Below are 13,036 nucleotides of genomic sequence, written 5' to 3'. Positions count from 1 at the left end.
AGGTGGTGTACAAATTATGAAATGGTAGAGAAATCTATTAAAATCGGGTTTGTAACAGTTATAAGTGTTAGAAACCGAACTGTTACAGGGAACGATAGAACCTAACTGTCGTTGTCACTGTAGCAAAACGACTGCCTCTGTGGGTCGATGTTCTTCGTGTTCTTCAGCTTCAGCAGCAAAAATGGTAGTTTCCTGAAACTCGATTATTTACGTCTCTGTAGAGTTATAAACTATCCCAAACTCCCTCCTTTTCTCTGTGATTCCCCAGAACCCTATATATATATTCTACAGGACCAAGGATTACCCCTCATAACTCCAAAAGATCTCCGGTAACTCGACAGTGAAGAGAATTATTCTCCATGCAGTTACGGGAATATATTTCCATTTTCACCTCCATCACGCGTCTTCCTGCCATCTACAAACTCCAAACATGCGATAAGCTCTCCTATAATTGAGTTAAGCTCGTGAAAGGGGAATATCTACACACTCCAAACACGTAATCTTCATAAACTCGTTCGACAGAATATCGATAATATCTCTTGCTCTGTTTACTCAAAAAGATACATTACATGCCTGTTTTCTTGATTCCGCAAGATTTACCATCTCTATTTAGCTGAATCAAGCCTACACAACAAAAAGCATCCATTGAGTCTCATGAAATCACGTCCAAATCGTGAATCTAAACTCTTCCAGTTAGTGCTCCATTTTCCCGCCAAAATTTGTTTCAAACGAAGCTGAAGATGGAGTGCCCATATCCAGTTCTGGGGTGTGAATAGCCATGGGTGCTGAGAATGAATTTTGGCTGTAGACAACCATGGGTGCTCCTTAGCCAAATCTGGGGTCCGTATAGAAAATGTCCTCCGGGGGTGCCCCGAGCAACTTTTAGAGCCGAATTTTCCAAAAATGTTTATTTCCCAAAAATACTTACAAATACAAAAAACACCATAATAAGTACGAAATCGAGTACCAACAATACAGGAAATTGAGGACAACTTAGACACAAAAATGTGTCTATCAAATACCCCCAAACTTATTATTTGCTAGTCCTCGAGCAAAAATAATCTAGAAAATAAATGACTCACGTGCAGCAAGCCGTAGGTGGCCCTAGCGGCGGAGTGTTGTCTCCGGAGGGTTTACCAGAGGTGTACCTATAAAACCTTTACTCCAGACCCTAGCTATATATGCAGAACCTTGGAAGGCACTAAAGAATCTCCTTGGTTGGCATACAAACATTGACTAAGGAGGAAGTACCCTGATGCGAAATTCCAATTGTTGTACATGAGTTTGCACTCAGCATACTATAATTCATATATAAGTGATAGAGCTCTACTCAGATAGTTTCTAGACATCATAACCGGAGTCAACCAATCACATGGAAAGATTAAGAAGATGGATAAAGAGAAAAAATAGATGGTTTAAAGTGAACGTTGTTTCCCATATCTGTCTGCACTCAGCATACTATAATTCATATATAAGTGATAGTAACTATCGTTGATATACTGTAGCGTAAACGACTGTCGCTTGTGCGTCTTATGTTCTTGGTGTTCTTCACAACAGCAGAAATGGAAGTTCTCTGCAACTTGATTTTCTCGCTCTCTAATGTTCTGAACTCTCACTAATCACTTCGTAGCCCTTCTACAACATCACAACAGCCTATTTATACATCTCAACAACAATATATCTCGTCTTGATAGCAAAATATTCTTCATTATTCTCCATGCAGTTTACGGATTTTTCTTCCTCTGATTTTGATTTTCGCACGCTCTGCAGCTGTAAAATCTCCATATTTATCTTCTACACACTCCAAATGGTTGCTTAACTCTGCCGTACATGTTTAAAACTCACTACAGCTCATAAAATCCTGTGATTGTCTCACTTTGTACACGTACTCCCTGTTTTCTTCTCTCCGATGATGTAGCCCAAATTCACCGGTTCTGATGGACTTACCAGTCCTGTTAAGCTGAAACAGGCCCAATCCAACCAATTGTAGTGTTGTAATCTCCCATGCCTGTTAAGATCAATCAAGTCGAACCATGAAGTTTCAGCCAGTGAGTCTACTTCTAGCACGCCCAAAAATCAATCCCTAATATGTTCTTCAACTGCAACAGTTTCCCGCCAAAACTGGAATTTTGAACGATGAAGATGGGTAGCCCCCTATCCAGAGTAGGGGTGTGAACAGTGACTGGCGCCCTGGGTGCAAATAGTCAATAAGGTGCCCCTTAGTAATTGAGGTGCCCTTTATCCAAACTGAGAGTCCGAATAGCAAATCTCCTCCGGGGTTCCAAATAGCATTTTTTGAGCAACTTTTTCCACGCAAGTGTATTTCTCCAAAAACACCTACACAAATATAAAAACACCATAATAAGTACAAAATCAAGCACTAACAATAGAGACACTTAGGACAATTCGACACAAAAATGTGTCTATCACAAACCTGTACGCATACTGTCGTTCATGACCGAACTCAGCTGAATCAGTACGCATAAGGGTTTGCGTATTATAGTTTCCGGACTTCAACTATTGAATCGGTACGCATACGGGTGTGCATACTAAATTCCCGGACTTGAATATACTTGCAACAATTAGCATACAAGTACACATACTGTGTTATATGCAATCAAAGGTTAATCGTTCCAAACTCGCATTTTAATCATTAAAACATTCTTGGAAGACGAGAATAGCTCTCTCACACAAACTATTAGCTTCAAAGAAAATTTCAAGGGATTAAATGATCAATATGAAACATTCTGAGTCTACATCAAATGGCTACCTCACACAAATCATGTAAGATGTTACCAGGAAATTTTCACATGATCATCTTTTGACTTTCGTCAAGAATAAAAGATGAACTTGGTTAAAGCGAAAGCTTACCAACACATATTTCGAGAAATATGTAAGCGAGTTGAACTCATCTCGAAATATCAAATGTGCAAATATAAAGTCTATATAACTATACGACTTTTGTCTCAATAGGAGATATAATAGAAATAGACTTCTGAGTGATAGATGAGTTCAAATTTCCACATACCTTTTGTTGATGAAGTTCCAAATTCTCCCCTTAGTGTTCTTCGTCTTCAGTCGACGAACGCCATCAAGTCTAAAGCTCAACTACACATTTTATCTTAATCAGAGAATAGCTATAAGTAGACTAGAAATCAAGACTTATATTTTTGACAACTAAACTTGACAAACAAGCTTGAGATAACAACGCTTGCGAGTTCGACCGAGCAGTGCTCTAACAATGATGAAAATAGAATATTTTTTAGGAATTCAACTGATGAATACTGCAACTAAAATTAATTAATTGATCGCTCTAGCAGGCAACTTGTCTAGGATCATTATATTTATACATACGGGAATCGAGGTATGAGATGGTGGAAGCTGTTATAGCACTACTCAGTCGAACTCGCAAGCGTTGAAATCTCAAGCTTTTTTTTCAAGTTTACTTGATCAAAACTATATACTTTATTTCAAGTCTACTTATAGCCATGTCTCAGATTAGGATATAAGTATGTAGTTGAGCTTTAGACTTCACGACCTTCACCAATTGAAGAAGAAGATCTACTGGAGAGATTGGAGGAACTTCATCAACAAAAGGTATATGGAGACTAAAACTTATCTATCACTCAGAAGTCTATTCTATTGTATCTTCTAAAGAGACTAAGTCGTATAGATATATAGACTTTTACATTTTACACAATTGAAATTTCGAGCCGAGTTTATCTCGTTTATATATTTCTCGAAATACATGTTGGAAGCTTTCAAATTTAGCTAAAGTTCATGTTCTACTTGACGATTTTAGTTGTAGACAATTCATTTGTTGGAAACTAAATATTAAGTCAAGATAATCATGTGAAAATTACCTTGAATATCTTACATGAAATACATACTCATGAACTCAGGTTTGTTTGCGAACTCAGTTTGCGAACTAAAGTCCCTGGAACTTTAATGGAATATGGTATGTGAACTAGTTTTACGAACCGTGGCATTATGTTCATGAATTGGTTCTTGTATAATTACTTTGTACAATTACAAACCAAACCGGTTTTATTTCAAATGGTTCATATATATTTCTATGAGATAATGAACATTTGAACAACTCTCTTGAAACACATTTAGATTCATTTGATTATCTATCATGATTGATTGATCATCATACTTGATTTAGAAGTGTTAGATGAATGTGGTAAACTATAAGTGTTCATGTGTCTAACTTCGGTTAACTATTATTAAGCCAACAAGATATACACGTTTGGGTACAGTTCATCCATATCTAAATATAAGTATATTTCTTTTGTGTGTATCAAGCTAATACCATCTGACGGTGGAAATTGATTGCTTAATTTCTAAGAAGACTTAGCTTGAATCAATTAAATTAGGAGTTCATCTAACGGTGAATATCAATTGCTTTGTTACTAAGCTTTATTATCTTTGATTGTAAGCAACGCTAATTTGAAAGACTATATAAGGGAGAACTCTACCATCTGGGAAACCTAATCCCGACACGCTCGTGTGTCACAGTTGCAAACTAGAGTCGATTATGCTTTAACCTAGGTTTTCCAAAACCATTATTCGGTTAACGACTTGAAGACTTCATTTGAGATTCGTGAAGCCAGACCCAACTATTTTCTATGTAGTTGCGTATTCGGAACTTACTTGTTCTGTCTTATTTACTTTTATCTTCTCTGAGATTTACTCGAGAATTATCTCCAATAGGTAAGACATAAAAAGTAATCACAACAGTTCTTCGTCTCAGACTCTTCTGATTCCGCAATAACTTCTTATGTTAATTAGTTAGGTTACTGTGAGGTGACTAACATCTCTAGGCTGTCTTCGGGAGTATAAGACCGTATTATTAGTTGAGTACTTGTTCACCTTGATTTATCTAAAGACGAAAACAAAATCAGAATATACATATCTGTGGGAGACATATTTGTTTATAAGTCTTCGACTTTGGGTCGTAGCAACTCTTAGTTGTGGGTGAGATCAACTAAGGGAATCAAGTGCGCATAGTCCTGCTGGGCTTCAAGAGGTCTAAGGAACGTGACTGTACCTTAATCGGTATGAGACTTGGTTAAGGCTCAACTACATTCCAGTCCGAAGTTAACTTGTAGTAGGTTAGAGTTTGTAGCGGCTTAATACAATGTGGTGTTCAAATCTGGACTAGGTCCCGGGTTTTTTTCGCATTTGCGGTTTCCTCGTTAACAAAATTTATAGTGTCTGTGTTATTTCTTTTCCGCATTATATTTGTTTATATAATTGAAATATCACAGGTTTGCGTAGTTCAGTTGATAAATCCGAACTTGTTTGTTGAACATAACTTGATTGACACTCGGACATTGGTCTTCGGTACCATCTAAGTTATTATCATATTAATCAGTCCCACGGATATTTTCTATCTAATTGATTTAATGATTGTATTGAGAAAGATATAAAGCTCTTTGATATCTTTCTTGATTGAGTCTCACTTTTAAGTTGGTGCTCTCGGAACTATATTGGATTTTAGTCCATACAAATTGCTGAACGAAATATTAGGTGTATTATACCCCCGCGTTTTCAGAAGCATCATACACGTTCTAAACATTTATTCGGCATAGTCAGAGGACATAACGACATCCTGAAGAAGTTATTGCTCTATACCAGTGGTCAATCCATATATACAGAAGTGAATACTGAAATTGTTCTGTATTGATGAAATATGCAAAATACCAAAAGCTCAGTTGAGAGGCTTTAATGATTGCATATACGTACTCTGAGAGGCTATACCCTCAGTGAAAGATTATCGTGGCATGAGCTTTCACGCTTAAATTCCGAAATATCTATTTCACATACTCGTCTGATTAATGGATCAAAAATATGCAAAATTACGATTTTACGATTATAGCCTTTGTCAAAAATCCACCATCAACAACCTGATACAAAAGTTCTGGAAATATCTTCGTCAATATTCAATCTTCAAGGGTGATCTATGATACTCAACTATAATTCTAACATATCTGAAACTTGACTTAGTAGACTAGCAATCAATATATATTTTTGATCACCTAACATCGATAACAAGCTTGAGATATCAAAACTTATGGGTTCAACCGAGCAATGATCTAACAAATGACTTCCCCCAGAGTATGCAAGCTCAGGTATATGACCCTCACAAGGGAATTAAGATTTTTGCTCTCTTCAAGACAGATACAATGCCATAACTCCTCTTACAAACCGACCTTTCCTCCGCTCTTCAAATATATGGACGACCATGATAGGTCGATGCAGTATTCGTCTCTTCTCATCTAATCAACAGTCGTCGGGGTCAACATTTGACCTCAACTAGATCAGGCCACAACTTCTCTTCAAGATCGATTGTGCTTTTTCTCCTCTTTCGGGCGAACGACCAAACGAGGTCGATGATCTACCTCATCCAAGGTTGTGATCTCATATGACACACATGGATACATAAAGCTACCATAACCTCTCCTCATGAGTCATGATGGCTTTAAACGTACAAACACGAGTGTTCCTTTATTTCAGAGGGTATCACAACGACACATCCTATAGTATGATAATTAAGTCACAACATGTAGGGATATCTTTAAGTTTTTAGTATTACGATCTATTCCTTGGTGAGTATTAGATTACTCGCACATAAGAAGAAGAATTGGTTATGAGGAGTCAAGTACGGATGATAGACTCACTTCATTGATTTACCCTTCGTTATTCCTTGGATTACAAATGAGGTATTTGTTACATCCCACATCCTTGTGTCACCGACTTGAGATTAATTTGAATTTTGGAACTATAAATAGAACAATCATCAATCATTCTAAAAACAATGGTAGAAGCAACATTCTCTAGAAACCACTCTCAAAAATTTCTTTCTAAGATTATCTGCAACGAAGAACTCTGATATCATCTCCTTCATCTTCTCCTCGGACGATCGACCCACATATTTCATCTACATGTGATCGAAGCAGCCTTTAAACGAATCTTCTTGGTCTAGATGAAGGGTGTTGTAATCAACCTTCCGCGCTCATCATAAATCCTAACCATCTTCATCTCGTTTATCCCTTTCTATTTTTCATCATCTACTGGTGGTAAATTCTTTGGGTGATGATACCAAAAACCTCGAGTCAGAAACTCGTCATCACCAAATTATTTATCGATCAAAAATAAAAAAATAAAAATCAACACGATATTAAAAAAGGTAACACAACTGCGTTGGTACACGTCTTCTCACATTCATTAACCAAAAGCACATTCGGGGAAAATGCAAAATTCAAAATCTGTTTTATATGGGCATTCTACATCCAATAACTGAAAACTCATTCCTTAAATTATGAAACTCGAGATATATTTTATATGGATTTTTTTTGCGCTATGTTCTCAGCTACTTGAAATAAACACTATAATTTTATCATGCAAGGTAAAAATAGTATAATAATTGCTTTTCCATGTATTGAAAACTTTATGACAGCTGATTTAGTGTCTTCTCATATTCAATAACTGAAAATACATTTCGGATATTCTGAAACTTCAAATACTCTTTTAAGTAAATAATTGTCAGCTCTTTCACATTCTAACCCCGAGCTCCTTACGTGACTCCCGTTAATTTTTCATCCAAAACCAAATATATACCATAATTATTTCTTTTCCCATTAGCGTAAACTAAAAAACACGCCGTTTTTCCATAATTTAAACATTATTGTATCTTTGAACATTTAATAACTGAACATTTTTGTTCTACGCTCTCTACCCTCAAACTACTTAGAGTACACAGTATAATTTTATAATCCATAACCAAAAACACACATCATACTATTTGCTTTTCCAGAACTCCAACTTCAAATGCATATCTTATCCACACCATATTGGTTCTTTCTTGTTATAAGAAAAATTACATCTTTAATTCCAAAACATCCAAAGCAACCATGCAAAACATTTACCACCAGCAACAAATTTTCACCACGGTAACAGTCCAATCAGTTTTTCTTTACATTATTATTCGGTTTAAGAAGAATTTATTTCTAAAATGGCAAAAACACACAACAAAAGATTAACATGAAAAGTGCGCATTACGCACGTGTGACGAGTTAGGAATCCCTTAGGGAATCTATCTATAATACGCCATCTAGAAGCTCAATACGCACTTTCAACGCCATTTTCTTTCCTTCTCCCTCTCCCCTTCACTTCTCTGTTAACCACTCAGTTTCATCAGCACCAGCAGCAGCCTCGACACACACATACGGTACGCCTCTTTGCACAACCCCACCTCCCTGATCTTGCCTCTGAACAACCCCTAGCTTGTAGAGTACAGATTTTTTTTCTAGGGTTTTTACAGAAAGAACCCTAATAATATGGTGCTAAGATTTGTAAATCCTTTGTTTCTCACTAACTTTGGGGTTTGTTACTTATGTTATGTTTATTTTTGTGTGTTTAATTCTGGGTCTGTGTTGGTTTTCTGAGATTTTTGTTTAATCACCTGATCTGATTGCATTTTGGGTTTAGTTTTGGGTTTTTTGTGAGTTTGATTTGGGGTTTGATTTGCATGAGAGATTTGTGGTTTTGTTAGTATGGAGGGTTTTCTGATGTGGGTTTTTGTTTTTTTTGAAGGTTAAGTTTATATATATGGATTTGAAGAGGAGGAGTGCAGGCTGTGGAGTACTAGTTCTGGTGATTTAGTTTTGTTTCTTCATTTTGAGGAGATGGGCAGTAAGTCGAAGAAGGTCGATCCGTCTGTTGGTACTTTAGTTTGGGTTAGGCGCAGGAATGGATCGTGGTGGCCCGGGCGTATAATGGGATTGCATGAATTGCCTGATGCTTGTGTCCTGTCTGCGAAAAATCAAACTCCGGTGAAGTTCTTGGGCCGAGATAATGCAAACATGTAAGTGTTTAAATACTCTTGTTTATGTACTTCTGTTTGGGTGCTTGTAACTCGTAGGGTATGGGCGACTGTTAAATTGTAGTTTGGTAAATATCTGACTTAGTGTTAGGCGTCCACAAGGAGCTGAAGTCTTAGATTTTTTTGGTAGTTCTGGGAGGTAGTTGGTAATGTGATGTTGGGTTGTTGACTGTGATTTACATTGTGACCTTCAGGGATTGGTATAACCTTGATACGACAAGAAGGGTGAAAGCATTTCATTGTGCGGAGTTTCGTGATTGCGTTGAAAAGGCGAAGGCTTCTAAAGGTTGTCAGGTAATGGTGGGTAGTAAGAGAGCTGTGAAATATGCACGCAGAGAAGATGCTATCCTTCATGCACTCGAACTTGAAAAAGAAAGTGAGGCACAAAAACATGAATTGGTTATTAGAGCAGTTGGTGGTACGAGGAAGGAGCACAAGGATGTGGACGCTGAAGGAAACAAGCAAGAGCTAACACAGTCTGGTATATCGTTTGAAGATCCAAATGACAGTACCTTGAAGTTACATTCTTTGTTGAAAAAGAGAAGGAAAACTCCTAATGATTCAGAAGATGATGGAACTGAAGGGATCAAGCGGATGAGAGGTATCGATGATCTGGTAAATGGCGTAGCAGCAAAAGGAAAAGCTAGTGTAAAATGTAAAACTGAAGAGTTGGTTCCAGTGAAGAATACTCCTTCAATCAGTGAACCTATGGAGGAAGATAAGTTAACTCATGTATTTAACAACAAAAGTTCTTTCTCGTTTTTGAAAAAGAAAACACAAAATCAGGTGGCCAGTATTTGTGAAACCCTGAAAAGAAAATATCGTCGCCGTCAGCTGAGAAAGGTTTTGGAGCATTCGACATTGGTGTCTGTTCCCATTTTTTGTGATGACGGTTCTGGTTCAGTGCCATCGCACTATCAAGAAATAAAGGATAGGAAAGATTCTATGGTGGATAGTTCTGTGTTGTTATATAGCAGTAAAGACTTTCCAACAGGTTTAGGTCAGAAACAGACTTCGCCAGATGCTTCTGAATCAAGGAATAGTGAACTCTCCAGCATATCAGAAATCCCTGAGGATGACTTTTCTGATAGCAGCTTATATGATGTGCCGTTCGTTGATCATGAAACACACTGCCAAGGTAATAAGTTTTATCTAACTTACAGATTTTCTCTTTACCAGTCTTCCAGTATATGCCTTCTTTGTAGGTATTCACTTTTTCTGCCCAAGAAGGTCTTGTTGCCTTATATCACTGTTAAGCATTATGTATCATTTCCAGCTTCCCATTCTTTGTGTTCCCAGTGATCCCTCGTGGCATGAGACCGCTTTTATCCTGTCTACCAAATCCCTAAACTCCCATAGAATAGCTGATGTCCCTCATGAGCTCCATTATTTTGCCTGAATTTGAATTTCGTCTATTCGTTTCAAAAAAGTAGAAAATGCATGCTTTTGATTTCTGATTGCATAGTTCTGTTCAGTCAGGGATAGCTAACTACAAACTTGTTTCTCGGATTCTGAATCTTGATGTTTAGATATAGGCTGTAGTTAAGTATGGGCAAGTACTTTTATAGGCGTCTTCTACTCTGCCGAAATTCACGAGCGTATAAAAGCAATTGTAAGATGCTATAAGAATAATACCATGTTATTTAAACATATCTAATTTTAAACAGAAGTTGTGCAGCATAGAAGATCGCATCCTTCGAAATCTGCCCCAGAATCTGAACTTTGTTAATGCAGGGATTTGAAATTTGACATTTGCGTCTTGACTGATTAACCAGTAAAAAGATAAGACAGGAAAAAATGATTTCCAATTTCTGATAGATATTTCAGAGTTTTAGTTTCAATCTGAAATCCGTTCTTTCGAAGATACCCGGAGAAGAATGATGGCTCCTGCTTTCTGTTCCCTAAAGGAAAACTTATCTGTTACCCATAATATATTCTTTGCGTCTCCATACCTCATGATAAATATTTGTTGATTTGGGAATTAAAAACAGATTTTTTTGTACTTCGCTGATTTGGGGATTCTGGTTGCAGGTGTGCCTCTCGAAGTCTATGAACCTACTACAAGGCTATCTGGTCAGTGTAGCCAAGTCAAATCTATATCCTTGAGCTGTGAAGGACTTGATAAATATGGGTCCACCAGTTTCACTACTGAACATCATTATAATAGCAGCAGGAAGACAAAGAAAGGTACTTCAAAGTGGCAGTTAAAAAGAAAGAGGAACTCAAGGATCCTGGGTAAGAGAACGAATGATATACTCTACCTGGGAAACCCAGAAAACATGGATGTTGAAGCGGATGAATTTCTTCCGGGTACAAGTCAGATGGATGAGTTTGGTGTAGGTATTAACCCTGAAGTTCATGCTGATATCTTGGACGAGTCCTATTTGTCCGAGGATGATGGTGGTGGCTGGAGTGAGCACGATGATGATGATGTTGCTGACCCCAGTTATGACTATTTCAGCAAATTTAAGAAACAAAGATCAAAGAAAAGGAAAGGCAAGATGTCAGCACATGGAAGATGTTGGAAATTCATGTCCTTGTCAAGTAATAAATCTGGCGTTGCTAAACCACAGACTGAAGGAAGTTTAGCAGTTTTGTCCCTAAAGGATCCAAGGTCAGCTTCCCATCATCAATCTTTCTTTCTTGGGAACTCCAGAAATGATGTTTCAGATGTTTCGAGCATTAACTTCCAGTGGGGATCTTCACTGTTTGATGTGAATTTGGAAGTAAGAGCGAGTTACAGTGGTCAGAGTGTACCACTGGTTTCTCTTATGAGCAAATATAGTGGTAAAGCTATTGTAGGTCATCCTCTCACAGTTGAGGTTTGCAGTTACGGTTACTGTGATATCTTGTTGAATAGCGTAAAGTATTCTCCAATAGAACATTTCTCAGAGCAGTTATTAGATGTTGAAAATGAAGCGGTTGCTGGTACTTCGAGGACTGAGCCTAGTTTGTACTTCTCAAGGAAAAAACCTGGTAGGCATTCAAAATCTTCAAAGAAGTCTTCCAAGAGTAAGAAAAACGGGATCACCTCAAAAAAGACCCGAAGCCTCTCTTCATTCAGCAGTCTTCCCAAGCAAGAGGCAGGAAGGCAAACACTGGTCGAGAAGTTGAAGGGTGATAATGTAATGGCTTGCATACCGCTTACGATAGTTTTCAGTAGGATAAACGAATCACTGAGCTGAGGAACTAGGAACGTTTTAGATTCAGCCTGTTGGGTGTTTCCCCATATACTTTGCAGAAGAAACAAATTTTTGTTTTTCCTGTTTTCAGCATTGTATATTCTGCTGGCAGAGGTTATAAAAAGAATGTAACGATGACGAGTTCCTCCACTGGCAGAGGAAGAGAGAAAGAAACAACGATGACTGAGTTCATCCATAATATTTCATCAGACTTAGAAATAGAAACTGGTAGCAGTAGTTTTTCTTTTCTTAACAATGTTGGACTTGCCGCTGTATTTGGTGCTTGGTTCTTAGATCTCTTCTTCTTCTGTTTTTTTCAACTTCAAGGCATGGATGTAGGATGTTTTTGAATATGCTTTGTATATGATGTAATATTTTTAACTTGAGATGTAAAGAAACGTTCTTTCAGGAATTCCAAGCAGATAAACTTCTTGTGATGGTTGGTTTAAATTTTTGGAAATGTTATTACAGGCAACTTCCATGCTTTTTGCGTGGAATTGGCGGCCTATTATGGAACCTGCATTTTCCTAAGCATTCGCATTCACCCCAATGTAGTGATTAAGGTGTCATAAAGGAGAGCCTGCACCAATATGCATATGAACCCTGGCATGCCTCAATGGAAAACACCTTTGCAGTTGAAAAGCTGCAGGATGAAAAGGAATGTTCATCTTAGGTATGCGCCATGTCGATTGGTGCCTGCCAGACCCAAGCCACGGACAAGCTGAGAGCTCTAGTAACTCCAGATGTCTAGACTAAATTTTGCTTCAAACGTTATTCCTTCCTGCTACAATCACAATTGCAAAGAGCTCCATTAGTCAGAGTCGCCTGCTCTGGCAGATTGCCTGAGGCAACTCTTGCAAACCTGGGCAAAAAATTTCAAAGGACTTTTTGGTAATTAAAGGGGTAAGGATAAAATCGTAATTTGAAAAGTAGGGTTTATACGCTTATATTCTCTATAAAACTA

At 37.6% G+C, this 13,036-nt stretch overlaps 1 protein-coding gene across 1 annotated transcript; it reads left to right on the top strand.

Moving 5' to 3' along the window:
- Window positions 1–8,146: 8,146 nt before the first annotated feature.
- Window positions 8,147–12,509, top strand: LOC113294927 (uncharacterized protein At1g51745-like). The gene is made up of 4 exons (XM_026543296.1): window positions 8,147–8,236; window positions 8,602–8,872; window positions 9,085–10,028; window positions 10,922–12,509. Exons 2-4 carry the CDS (start codon window positions 8,694–8,696, stop codon window positions 12,073–12,075), a joined length of 2,277 nt encoding a protein of 758 aa, XP_026399081.1. The 5' UTR covers window positions 8,147–8,236; window positions 8,602–8,693; the 3' UTR covers window positions 12,076–12,509.
- Window positions 12,510–13,036: the final 527 nt, after the last annotated feature.

The sequence above is a fragment of the Papaver somniferum genome, chromosome 7, assembly GCF_003573695.1.
Source record: "Papaver somniferum cultivar HN1 chromosome 7, ASM357369v1, whole genome shotgun sequence".
NCBI classification, from domain to species: Eukaryota; Viridiplantae; Streptophyta; class Magnoliopsida; order Ranunculales; family Papaveraceae; genus Papaver; species Papaver somniferum.
The sequence above is the reverse complement of the archived record's forward strand: the minus strand, read 5'-3'. Positions and strand labels throughout refer to the sequence as shown.